Source organism: Mesitornis unicolor, unplaced genomic scaffold (genome assembly GCF_000695765.1).
Source record: "Mesitornis unicolor isolate BGI_N332 unplaced genomic scaffold, ASM69576v1 scaffold49185, whole genome shotgun sequence".
NCBI lineage: Eukaryota > Metazoa > Chordata > Aves > Mesitornithiformes > Mesitornithidae > Mesitornis > Mesitornis unicolor.
In genome coordinates this window covers 7,428-19,588 of record NW_010188513.1, presented here as the reverse complement: position 1 = coordinate 19,588, position 12,161 = coordinate 7,428, and the positions used below count along the sequence as shown (strand labels likewise).

At 42.9% G+C, this 12,161-nt stretch overlaps 1 protein-coding gene across 1 annotated transcript in view; it reads left to right on the top strand.

The window, feature by feature from the left end:
- CDCP1 (CUB domain containing protein 1) overlaps positions 1–1,913 on the top strand; it is a gene marked incomplete at its 5' end in the record, with an annotated part of 11,001 nt that extends 9,088 nt beyond the window's left edge. The window contains 2 exons of the mRNA XM_010185765.1: positions 719–803; positions 1,442–1,913. Coding sequence (XP_010184067.1) covers positions 719–803; positions 1,442–1,913 — 557 coding nt within the window. The remainder of the gene's footprint in view (positions 1–718; positions 804–1,441) is intronic.
- Between the last annotated feature and the right edge of the window lie 10,248 nt (positions 1,914–12,161).

The window sequence follows — 12,161 nt, the reverse complement described above, 5'->3', positions numbered from 1 at the left end:
GGGGGGGTGGGAGGGGACGCATTTTTAGGGTTGGTTTTGCTTGTATAAATTTGCTTCACATTTGCATTTCTTCTTCATCTGTGGAAGTCTGCTGTCTGTAGAAGGATTGGCTACACAGGCTAAAGCTGAAACGGTATTGAATTAATTTCTAAAATTAATTCCTAATTTTTTTCCTGTTTTTTTCTTTTCGGTAATGTTTACTCTTAAAACCCACATCATTTTTCTTAGCTCGCATATGAACTTTCCTGATCAGTTCTATGACTCTTGGAAAACCCTAGGTGAACACAAAGTGTGTACTTCAGAGGAAGGGGTTTTATTGAGGGGCAGTTGGTGAAATGTCACTATTTCCTTTACTGAGTCCCTCTCTTGTCTCTCTCTGCACTTTCTTCTCTTTCCTGCCTATTCAGCCAGAGGCATGTGAGATGCTGCGGGTAAGTTTAGCAGCCCATGAGCTGTATTGAACTCTTGGAGGTGGGATGGATTGTTTAGGTTTTTGGGCTGTGCTCCGCTGCTAGCAGCAGGAGTTGGTCATTGCTCGGCTCCCAAACTCATGAAAATGGCTTGTGTTACCCTGCGGTGAGCATGGCTCAGAAACCCCTGCTCTGCAGGTGGCTGGTATGCTTATAATTTCTTGAGGAGATTCAAACCTGGCTTCTAGGAGAAATCTGGATGTTTTTTTCTCTCTTACTCAGTGTCCTTGTACCTTGTCTGTTTGCAGACCTGGGAGTGATACTTGCTGTGGTGGCTGGAGCTGGAGTCCTCCTGACTATTGGACTGACTGTGTGCTGTGTGAGGAAGAAGAAGTAAGTTCATTATTTGTCATGAGTAACTTAGCAGTTCAAGAAGACATTTCGGGAGAGTTGCTGGGCCCTCTGTTTCATGTGTTGATACAGAGCAGTTACGAGCACGCTTCTCTGCCACACAGGAAAGACTTTACAAATACAGGCCTAAAAAATCTTCAGTTCAGCCTTTTGGTCTTCCTGCTGCAGGGACAGTCGCTCCAGAAAGCACAATCAAGTAAAGTTAATTTGACTTTCATAGAGGACCCGCTATCTTACTGGTCTTTAGCAACAGTCAGCCTCATTTCACGAGAATCTGATGGCCTCTGGGTCCTGTTAGTGTCTGTGGATGTTGGGAGACTCAGTACACTGCACAGGTGGGACCCCTGTACTTGAGAGGCTGTTTGAGTTAATCTTGCAAACTTCAGGGTCAGCAGAACAGCTGTAGGTAACCAAATAGTGTGAAGTTATTTTCAGCTTTGCCAAAAAGACCTGTCTAGACTCAAGAGTTCTTTTTCCTAGGATTGCTAGTAAAGCTTTCAGTCGAGGTAGGCTGCCTGACCCTGGTTGGCAGGGATGAATAAAGAGAGGCAGCTGTTACTGAGTTCACACGCACCAGCCATGTGTTGCCTGACCTGTTAATAATTTCAACTCTGCCACAGGAAGAAGAAAAGCCAGAATCCAATGGTGGGAGTATACAATGCTAATGTGAATACCCAGATGCCTGGAAAACAAGGCTTATTCACAAAAGGGAGGAAAAACAATGAGTCTCATGTCTATGCAGTTATTGATGATGCTATGGTCTATGGGCACTTGCTGAAGGAATCCAATGGCTCAGTTTCTCCAGAAGTTGATGTGTACCGGCCTTTTGATGGACCTGTTGGTAGCTTGCCACCTTCTCCACCTCCATTCTCCTTCAGAAAAGACATTAAACGCTCTTCTAACACCGAGGAGCCTCATCCTCTGATGGACACAGACCATGACACTTACACATTTGCTCATCAGAAATCAGAACAATCGGAAGACAATGGAGATATAATGGAAAAGAATAATGGAGATACAATGGAAAAGAATAATGGAGATACAAGTGTGTCCTTGCTGGAAAATAAAGAACAGGATGGTTTAGTGGAATAATTTTATGCCAGGTACAGCAGTTTCCTGTGGAAATACAGGTTGCCTGTAAGGACAGGGGTCTAGGAAAAAAGACCTGAAGAGGAGTGTTATTTTTAAATATGTTTTGATGTTGTTCCTTGTTCCATGTGATTTTTTTTTTTTAAACTTCAGCTATTGATAGCTTTCTGTTTTAGAGTTAACATCTAGCAAACTCAGAAACAGTTGAGACACTCCAGGACTGCATGCACTTCTGGTTGTGAAACAGGTGACAAAGGTACGCTCCTGCTTTTTGTTATAAAGACATCAGGAAAATGAATTCCTAACTGCCAGCTTAAATGGAGTGGGGAGAGTGTTTTGTCCAGTGTTGTCTCCTCTCTCAAGTCATTTGTTCCTGAGTGTTGGTTGGTGACCCTTGGAAGGCACAGGGTGGATCACCATCTCAAGGCAGCTCTAGGTTGCACAGAAGTCTAAGCAACCTGCTAGTGTCTGAGCAGAGAAGGGGATGCTTTTTTCCCCACCACTTGCTGCTTAAAAAATCCATTGTATTTAGCATGCTGATGGCTGTGTAATTGTAGTGAAAGACCATGTACTGCCACCCACAGAAGTGCCATGTATATAAATCAGCATGAATGTTTTGAGCTTGGGCTCTTCTAGTTCAGAGTTAAAGTGATGGGCTTTCTCTGATTTCCAAGTGCTGTTGTTATACTTGGATAACGCTGAGCCTACATTAAAGACTGTATTTTCTTTGCTTTTTTACAAAAACTGTTTCAAAAGTCTAAAACAATTTGCACTTCGGTTCAGATGCCCATAGCATTCACATTTTGCTAATATCTTGCACTGTTGGTTCAAATAAGAGTAAAGACTCAATGAGGAAATAATTATGTGGTCATCCAGCTGTTTACTAGTGCTTTTCACTTCATCTGTTGGAGATGCTTGGTTATTTAATAACTATTTAAAAAACGAGTAAAGAAAATGGATTGTTTCCAGCAGGCCATGTTGAAATGATAGTGGGGACAGCTCTTGATTTCTAGCAGGACTTACACTTGAGTCATCTAGCTGGCTTTGAAAGCCACCTCTTGAAATCAGGTAAAAAGAATGTCTGATTTTTAAGGGCTGTAGTTAGCATGCCCCTCAGTTACTGTGCCTTTTGAGGGTCAGATCCTAATGCAGAGAACTATGGGTGTATGAGTAAAGTTGCCTTTTATATACAAACATCTGGCTTGTCCAGGTGTGCAGCTACTGAGGATGTTTGCAATTTTGCATGCAGCACTAGACCCGATGACTTGAGAAATTTTTTCCAAATGTCTTATCCTGACTGCTTCTTGCCTAAGGATACAAAGGGGTGCTATGAAACTTTTAGACGGTGTTGCATGCAATATTGTTAAAAATATTGTTAAAAATATAATAATCTAAAATAAAAATTAATTTACTAGAAACTTTACTGTTTACATCAAAAGAGAATGTGGATTTCTTCCTTCTGTGTTGACTCTGCTGACATTGCAAATTGACTATTTATACGGTCTAGTGTGTGTGTATTTAAGTGTATATACCATTATACTGCTTGAACCACTGTAAGATTCAGTATAATGTCATATCCGACTCAATTTTCTGTAGCATTATAGAAAAATGTGCCAGCTAAAAGTGCCTTTTAATTGTTTCAGGTATCTTCCTGCCTGTGTTTATCACTTTTTATATGAAATGTGTATTCTTAGATCTCTGGCTAGTCACCTGGATCACAAATTTCAAAGTGTAGTGGGTCATTTTAGTCTCATTTGAGAACTTAAAAAAGATTTCTGCAATACTGGTAACTATTTTTCTCAGGTAACTAAATTGCCACAGCACATTTTTATCATAATAGTCCAGTTGTGCGTTCATCCCAATGAATGCGCAATGTTTCTCACTTCTCTTGTTAAAAAGGAATGAGAAGCCTGTAAGAGAAATTCAAGGCTGTCTCATCCCTCGAGCTTGGTTTCTGCAGTTGGTTACATGATTTTTTTTTTTAGTTCATGTTCTTTCTAACCAGCTGAAGAAAACGTAATGGAGGTTGGGTTCACAACCTCTTGATCTTTGAAGGAAGGAGATGATGTTTGTTGACTAGTTAGGGTTTTTTATTATTTGTTCTCTTTTAACTCAGCTTTTGATATGGCAATATGAACTTTGGTTTACAGTTGTTTCCAGTCTAAGGTTGGCTTTCACTATGCTTACTTCGGTGTGTTTAGAGTAAGCGTTCAGACACAAATTCCAGTCCACTTTTTATTATGAGAAAGTTGTGAGTTAATTTTTTAAATAAATAAAACATAACGATACTACCAGCTGGAGTAACTGATGTGTATCTTTCTTGTGTGTGTGTGTGTAAACTCAGCCTCGGGCATTTTCATGTGTGACTGTTAGTAACTACCCCATCACCCCATTAAAAAATGGGTCTCTAGAAAACTTGGTTTGCTGGGATAATATACTGCTGACTGCATGTCCTTTTTCTCGCAAAGCCAGCGGTATGCTATTGATTGCTGTTTGTAAAGGCATATGTTTGGATTGTTGAGGAGAAAGATTGTAAAATATTCAAAGCTTTCAATATCAAAGTAAATGGTTCAGTGGCTTCTTGTTAGGGTCGTGATGTTTGTAATTTATTCATGCCCAACTGACACCTACAATTGAATTCCAAATTAATTTATTTACGGGGATAATAGCATAAAAGTACATTTTATGACTAATCCTTCAGCCCAGAAGAGACCCTTGTAGAAATGCTTGAAGCTCTTTTTTATTCTAAATTAAAGTGCATGGAATCAGTACATACTGACTGCTTTCTTGGTTTATTTGTTTATTTTGAGGCAAGTTTAATGCATATAGAAAACGATGTTTGAAATCCTCACTCCCAGTAATTGCTAGGAATGGATCCTAGGCTGAGTCAGTCAGATCTACTCTTGGAAGGCATAGGAAATTCCCTCTCAAAAATTGTCACTTAATGTGAATGTAAAGGAAAGTATTTATCATTTGAATCTTCACTGAGACTGTGCCAGCCTGGAGTAGTTCCTGTGCAGTGGTCTTTATCAAAAACTGAAAATTTCTCTAAGTCTGTTTAACCATTAATTGGAAGGTGGGGTCCATAGGAGGGCAGCAGGTCAAGAAGCTCCTGGCTAGAATGCAATTTAATTTTGAAAAAGCAAAGAGAAGCAGAGAGGTTTGGACAATCTCGAGGCTTGGACAACACTCAGTAATTGCTTTATTTTAAACATGTATGTGAATAGTTTAGTGCAATTTCCAGACAAATCAAGAGGCAAGTTGCTAGTCTCTGGATTAGAGTAAAAGTTGCAGAGCACCAGTAAGAAATTAGAAAGTAGTTTCACCAGACTAATTTTGAGAAGTCAAGGTGTAGAACCTTGACTTCTATACCTTGAGGAAAAAAAAAATCATGTTACTCTGACAAAACTATCCTGGGATACCTGTGAGTCTGACAGAGAATAAATTTAAGTATGTAAATGTTGCTGGCGGGACAGAGAGGAAGCAAATTGCTGAATAACCGTCATCCATGTGCACTTCTTCAGTGAGTGTCTAATTGCAGGCTGAAGTGTGCACAAAGATGGGAGCAAATTTGTCTCCCAAAAAACTTTGAAGCTAGAAACTAAAAAAAAAAAATTAAAAAAAAAAGTCAGATTCATTCCTTTAGTATAAATGGGATTCTACACCCAATTTAGTGATTGGTTTATTTTTGATTAAGTATAGCTTCCCAGCAATTACATAAGCACAGGTTACCTAATTTTTCTTTGACACTGAGGAATTCTGGTATGGAAAACTGATCCAGCCTGGAGGAAAGGGACAGTCCTTTTACAGGGACTTAGAAACTTCTGGCATGTTGTTTCAGCAGCATAAATGAAGCATGGCAAATTGTTTTGATTAGCAACATTTTTAAAATGTAAAAGGTTTTTTTTGTGGTTTGCGTTGCATCCATCTCTTGTATTAAAGAACTGCTACGCTGCTGTGCCCAAGTCAGGCTTTATGCTTCTGGGCAGGATGAATCTTCAAAAGCTGAAGGAGGTACTTTGTTTCTTGCTACATTTGTGTGTGTGTGTGTGTGTGTGTGTGTGTGTGTGTGTGTTTCATATATGGATACGTGTTTTTATCCTGGTGCAACTTCTGTAGTCACTCTTAGCTGTAGAAAGAGTGCTATGATGCGTCCTGTCAAAGATGCTCTGACGGAGCAATGCTCCATCAGCACTAACCTCTGCTGGCAGAGTAGCTTTAGGTAACTATACAACAGCAGGAACACGAGGTATTTCCTTTGTCAACATTGATAGTAGATTCTAATTAGGGACCCTAACCCACCCTTTGGGTTATAGCTAAGAAACTGGTCACAGTTGGGGAAAGCAAGGGCAGGAGGAGGCGCTCTCCTGCACAGCCAGAGGGTGCATTTCTGTCTAGGTGCTTGAATGTCACCCTTTGCAAAGCTGCTGCTGTAATAGCATTTGCTGTGGTTACTGCTGCTGTTGCACTTGCAGTAAATGTACTAACCCTGCTATGAAATTACTGGTACAGCTAATGTGTGATAATATCATGGGAGAAGGATGTTGAACCAAGGTTTCCAGGTGATGCTTATCTTCACATTTTCCTGATTTTTTTCTTATTTTTTTTGTTTAAGGACTGCAGCTTTACAGCTTTATTATCTCTTACTTTGTGTGTGCATGAAGTGTCTTTCATTGTGCAGGATTCAAACCTGAAGTCCCATAGTCCTGCTTGTGCAGCCTGGGTGCCTTTCCCAGTGAATAAAACAGCATTAGCACCTCTGGGACATGACCGTGGTAAAGGGCTGGAACATAGATGCTATGACCTGGTAGTCTTAAATTTTCGCTCTCCTTTGGCAAAGCTGGATTTTCCCTGCAACTCTACTAAGAGCAGGTGAGGAGTGAGTTGATAGGAACATGTATGTGAGATAAACAGGGATGAGAGGGGCTGATTGCTGCAGTCCTTGCCTGTTTTATCTGCCTGGGAAGGCTTGAATTGAATCAAGAGCTTGGTTCCTGGACCAAGCTTGCAGTTCCAGGTGTGTGTAATTCCTTGTTGCTCCTGTTAGCTGAAATGCCAGTGCTGTGCTTGTGCATCTCAACACTACAGGAAACATCCCAGCTTGCTCAGTGCTGTGGAGGTGCAGCTGAGGAAGTAGTGGGATTGCTACAAAATACAAAATGTGCAGATAAACTCTGAGTACTGCATCCCCCATGGATGGATAACTGGTACACAGGCTGGGAAAACATCAGATTATGTATGGGCCTCAAGGCCAAGGGAAGGAGATAGGTTGGCTTCACAGTTTTCCTGTGTCTTGGGAACATCTGTCTGCTCCAGGGATTTTAGCAATGGCCAGCACACTCCATCATGTGAGGTCTGGTAAAGGAAGAAACCAAGTGGTAGATGTGCCATGAGGCCCTGTCAGTTTATGGACACATCTCTTGTTCATCCCAAAATAGGAGAGGGGCAAGAAAACTATATTGCCCCTGTTATAACTAATTTCTGAGACTCAAGACCTTTTCCGTAGACCTCCAGGGTCATCTGGGCTCCCTGATTAGCAGGTGAATCAAGGGCCAAATCTGCTTCTGGGTGCACACACTGCTCACTGCAGTTTGGCTGCCAGAGCTAACTGTTCTCTTTTGAATTACATGATAAAAAGCCATGTGGTGGTTTTATATCTGACTGAGGACACTGCCTACATTTGCAGTTCTAGCAGGCTTAAAAGCAGGCTACTTGTATAGGCTGGCATAAAGATTCCTATGAATGGTTAAGAGAAGGGAAAATTCTCAGTAATATTTTTGTTTGTTTTCAAGCTTTCCATATTTTATATATAAGGTGGGTTTTTTCCCCCCAGTACCATGCTTTTGGGTTTGTTTATCTTTCTCCAGTGATAAGCTACAATTACTCACTGTGTTTGCATCCCCTTTGAGTGCATATGTTTTAATTTAGGAATAAAAAGTGCTGATTGTTGTTCTGCTTCATTTTTCAAAGCAAGCTCAGTTCCTAGGGTGTGTAGAAAGCTGCCAGTCACTTGCTGTAGGTACTTAGCACCCCACCCACACAGCTTCTTCCAGGGCCTCGCTCCTCAATGGAGCCAATTGTTTCACCGTGTTTATAAATCAGTGCTATTTCTGGAGCATTTCCTGAAAGTTGACTTGTTTAAGCTCTACCTGCTTGATGATTTGGCTTCCTGCTCTGACATATTGCAGAACAAAGTGCAAGAGCCAGCCTCCATGGATGTATCTTGCAGCACCTCTGCGCTGATGCACAGGCAGATGGGACCTGTGGCATCTCTGGGAAATCTGTGCCAGGATCTGACCACACTCACAGAGAAAGGAGTGTCTCTTCTGTTTAAGCAGGATTTTCTGTGTTTCAGTTTGTACCCATGGCTTGGTCTTCTTTACCTATCCCCATCAGACATTTGAGCATGTGGATAAGACCCCCTGAACTTTCTCTTCTCCAGGCTGAGCAGTCCCTGCTGTCACACAATGGCTGCCCCGAACCCTTTCTCATCTTTGTAGCCCTTTGCTGCACTTGCTCCAGTAAGTCTGTGTCCCCTGCCCTGTACTGGGAAGCCCAAAGCTGGACCTGGCACTCCAGATGTGTCCTCACTGGTCCTGGGAAACACAGAAAGGGGGTACAATATTGGACACCAGAGATCCTACTTTTAGGGATCCCTGTTGATGAGTGCAGCAGAAATAAGAAGCATTTCTGTCACTGCGCTGGAAAACTAAGCTGGCCCTGGGGCATTTCTGCAAAGCCTGATACAGGTTTTATTTCCCCTCTTGCATTTTCCTTGCAAAGATGTAGTGCTTTCCAAATGGTGTTTTCTAAACATAACTTCTTGATGTGTTCCTCAGTGCCAGCCTGCAAGGTTGGCAGGCAGCGCATGTGTTTTGTTCTCTTCAGCAGACTCAGGGTTAGATTTCTAACAGGGCTGAAGCAAAAGCAAATATATTTGTGATTAGGAGTTGGCCTCACCTCTTGGCAGTGTGGTCACCTGTGGGTTTTTGTCTCCTTCCTGGGGTGAGGCTGGATGTTGAGGGTACAGCGCTGCTTAGCTATCACCCTAGTGAGTCACGGTTAGATGTTTGTGATTTTGTTTTCAGTTGTATTTGCAACAGTCCTCAGCTGTTAACCTTTAGATTTTCTCCAAGTACTTCTAAACTGGAGATACTTTTGGACATTGTTTAGGAATAAAACACTATTTTCTTTTTGCTCTGTACACCATAGTCTGATATTTTCTCATCCCCTGCTTTATCTTCTACTCCCAAGGAGATTATTTTTAAGATCTCCATCAATGTAGTGACCCCCAACTGTTTTATATTTATGCTCCCAGCGGTCGTTTGGCTTACCCTTGTTTGCTGATCCTCACAGGTCTGTGTTTCTTCCCTGCCTATGGCAGCTTCTGAGCTGGAGAAATATAATTGTAACTTATTTTTTTATTTTATTTACAAAAGGAGAGACTGAGAGGTCAGGTACTGAAGTGGGGTTCACTGCTTGTGAAGGAGCAGGACCAAATGGTAAAGCCTATAGGAATAACAAGGCTCAGTGCTGCAGGGCTGGAGGTGCTCCTTCCCTTTTGAGGTGCATCGTACTGATGGTCTCCTCCCACAGCCAGAGGTGGGAAGTTCCTTCCCCTTGGGGCAGGCAGGAGCAGAAGAGTTTGGGAGATGTTCCTTGCAAAAGATGATGGGAAGAGACTACATCTGTCAGGGTGAGAGATTCGGGTCTGCAAGGAGCAGAGACATGGGGTTGGGTTGCTTGTCCGAAGTGTGAATTTTCTCACTCTCTCCTTTTCCCATGTCACAAAACTTTCTTGATCTGAATTTACCTGGGACTGCTAAGGATCAAATCCCACAAAAGTGTTCAAGGCTCAAAACAAGCTTTTGGCTTGTGACTCCTGACTTATTTCCCACCTTTGCCTACCTGCCCTTTTTACTGACAGAAGCCAAAAGCCAGCTGGGCGCTGATATGTGTTAACAGTATGTTGTGCTGGCCCTTGCTCAGAGGGATCAGTCAGAAAGGATTTAACCATTTTACGGTTAACCATTTTACCTTTAACCATTTGGTCCTTTCCATGTACATCAGGAACCTGGTGAATTGGGATCAGGGCAATCAGTTGGGTAGATTAGCATCACTCTACTGAAATGGATAGTGTAGTGCTGGGGTAACACTTTCTGGGAGCTCACCCAGTAAGTTTTCTCCTTTGGTTTACATAAATATATGTGCATTTCACATTTCATATTTCCTCTGCTGTGTTACAGAGCCACAGGCAGCTGAGCAGCGCGATCGGTGACACAAGATCTTACACGACATCTTCTATTTTAGTAACACAAGGTTCATTTGAGATTGCAGACATCACAATAGGTTGGCTCAGACGTGATCACTTCCGCATGATCACTTCATTTTCCTGGGCAAGAGCCGAGGTTTCTTTCCATCAGTCTGCATGCGTTCGGTTGAGACAGCAGTTTGTGGACAGCAGATGTTCTTCTCTGGCTTGAGTGCCAAAAAGGTTTAGTTAAAGATCAAAAAAGTGATGCTTGTCCCAGCCCCCAGCAGATGGACCCCATCTGCTCCAGGCAGTTCCCATCAGGCCATGCTGGAGTGGAGGCAGCCAGCATCCCCTGTTCAACCCCTTCACCCCAGCATTCACTGTGAGCATGAAACGCAGGGTTGGCCACAAACAAATAAGAAATCAGCACTGTGGTAAGCAAGGATGAAGAATCTTCCAGAATTTCTTTGGCTTTTAGAAGAAAATTTGTAGTTCATAATGTACAGTAAGAAGAAAAATATTAAACTAATAAACGCAGCCTTGAAGCTACAAGGTCAGTTTTGGCATCCTGGGTCCAACAAATAGGGCAGGAGCAAAGGCACCCCTTCTCCTCACTCTTCCCAGCTTCAGAAGAATAAAACATCTCTGAAGAATGGCGTTGGCAGGAGTGTAGCTATGTGAAAGTAGAGCGCAAGAGAGATACGAGCAAGAAATCTGCTGATCTATTATCTAGATTTTGACAGATTGACTCCTTGATGTCCTCTCTGGGAATATCCTTTGGCATCATCGACCTCCACAGCTGTTTTTCAGATTCACGCTCCATGTAGAGAGATGGTCCAGCTATGGAACCCACATCTCCCCCAAAGCTCAGCATTGCCAGGGTGTGTGGCTGTTGCAGTGCCCCTCTTTAGTTTCTGGGCTCCCAAAGAAAGCCCTCTGTTTATTTCTCTGACCACACATTTGTGTTTTAAGACCTTGTGGTTTATGACCAGTCAGGGTCAAAGCCAGCAATGCTGCCGGCTTTTGCTGCTTTGCATTCATCTGTACCTCAAAACATGGAGGGATCATCTGCCAAGGGAACTAGAGGGTTTATATTGAGGCAAGCTGGCTTGTGGGATGTAACTTAAAGCAAAGAGCCTTGGAAATATTCAGGATCAGGGCCCAGAATCTGCAAAGGACAGAAGTTGAAATCTCCCAGACTGGTTTGGAGGTGCTGGGGATTGTGGTGATGGCTTCTTCATGTATGGTCTTCTTTTCTTTGTGGGATGCTGAGGAGGAGGACGATGAGGAGAGAGAAATCGTCACCACCTCAGGAAGGGAAGGAGAGGGATGCTTGGTGCCGCTGCAGCTCTGCTCATTGCAGAGGAGGTGGGAGGCAGCCTGGGAGGTGCTGGCTCCATGCTTGGACCTGAGGTGCCACCTCCCCCGGCATTGCTACCACTGCCAAACGGGGATGAGGGAAGGACTTCTGGGTTGGCTTGTATTTTGGAGTGACATTTCCCAGCAGCAAGAGTTGGGGAGAAGGAAGTTGTGTTTGCCTATAAAAGGATTCCTTGCCTGTATCCTGCATGTGGCATGTGACTGGAATGATAAGTGGGAGGTGGTGTGTGGAAATCCTATAAACCACGTCTCAGGGTGGGAGGCTCTTGCTTTCTGCTTTTCCCCTCTGTCTTTGATATCCCTGACCCTCTGACAAGTCCCTGGAGCTGCTCTGAAGAGAAATGCAAGGAGAAGAAAGCACTCTAATCACATTGGCGCAACTCCATTCCTTCAGCAAGCTATATATATTTTTATTTTATAGTAATTTGAACAGCTGAGAGTTTGGCAATAGTGACAACCTTGGAAGCGTGCACTCTGCATTTGTGTGTGTGTGTGTGTGTGTGTTTTGATCCCTCCAGCTTGACTATCCCATTCAACGTCTTGGAATACCCACCACCGTGCTGGTTTTAAGCAAGGCAGCAAACTGAAATACCTCTCCCATGGGCTTCCCAAGAGCA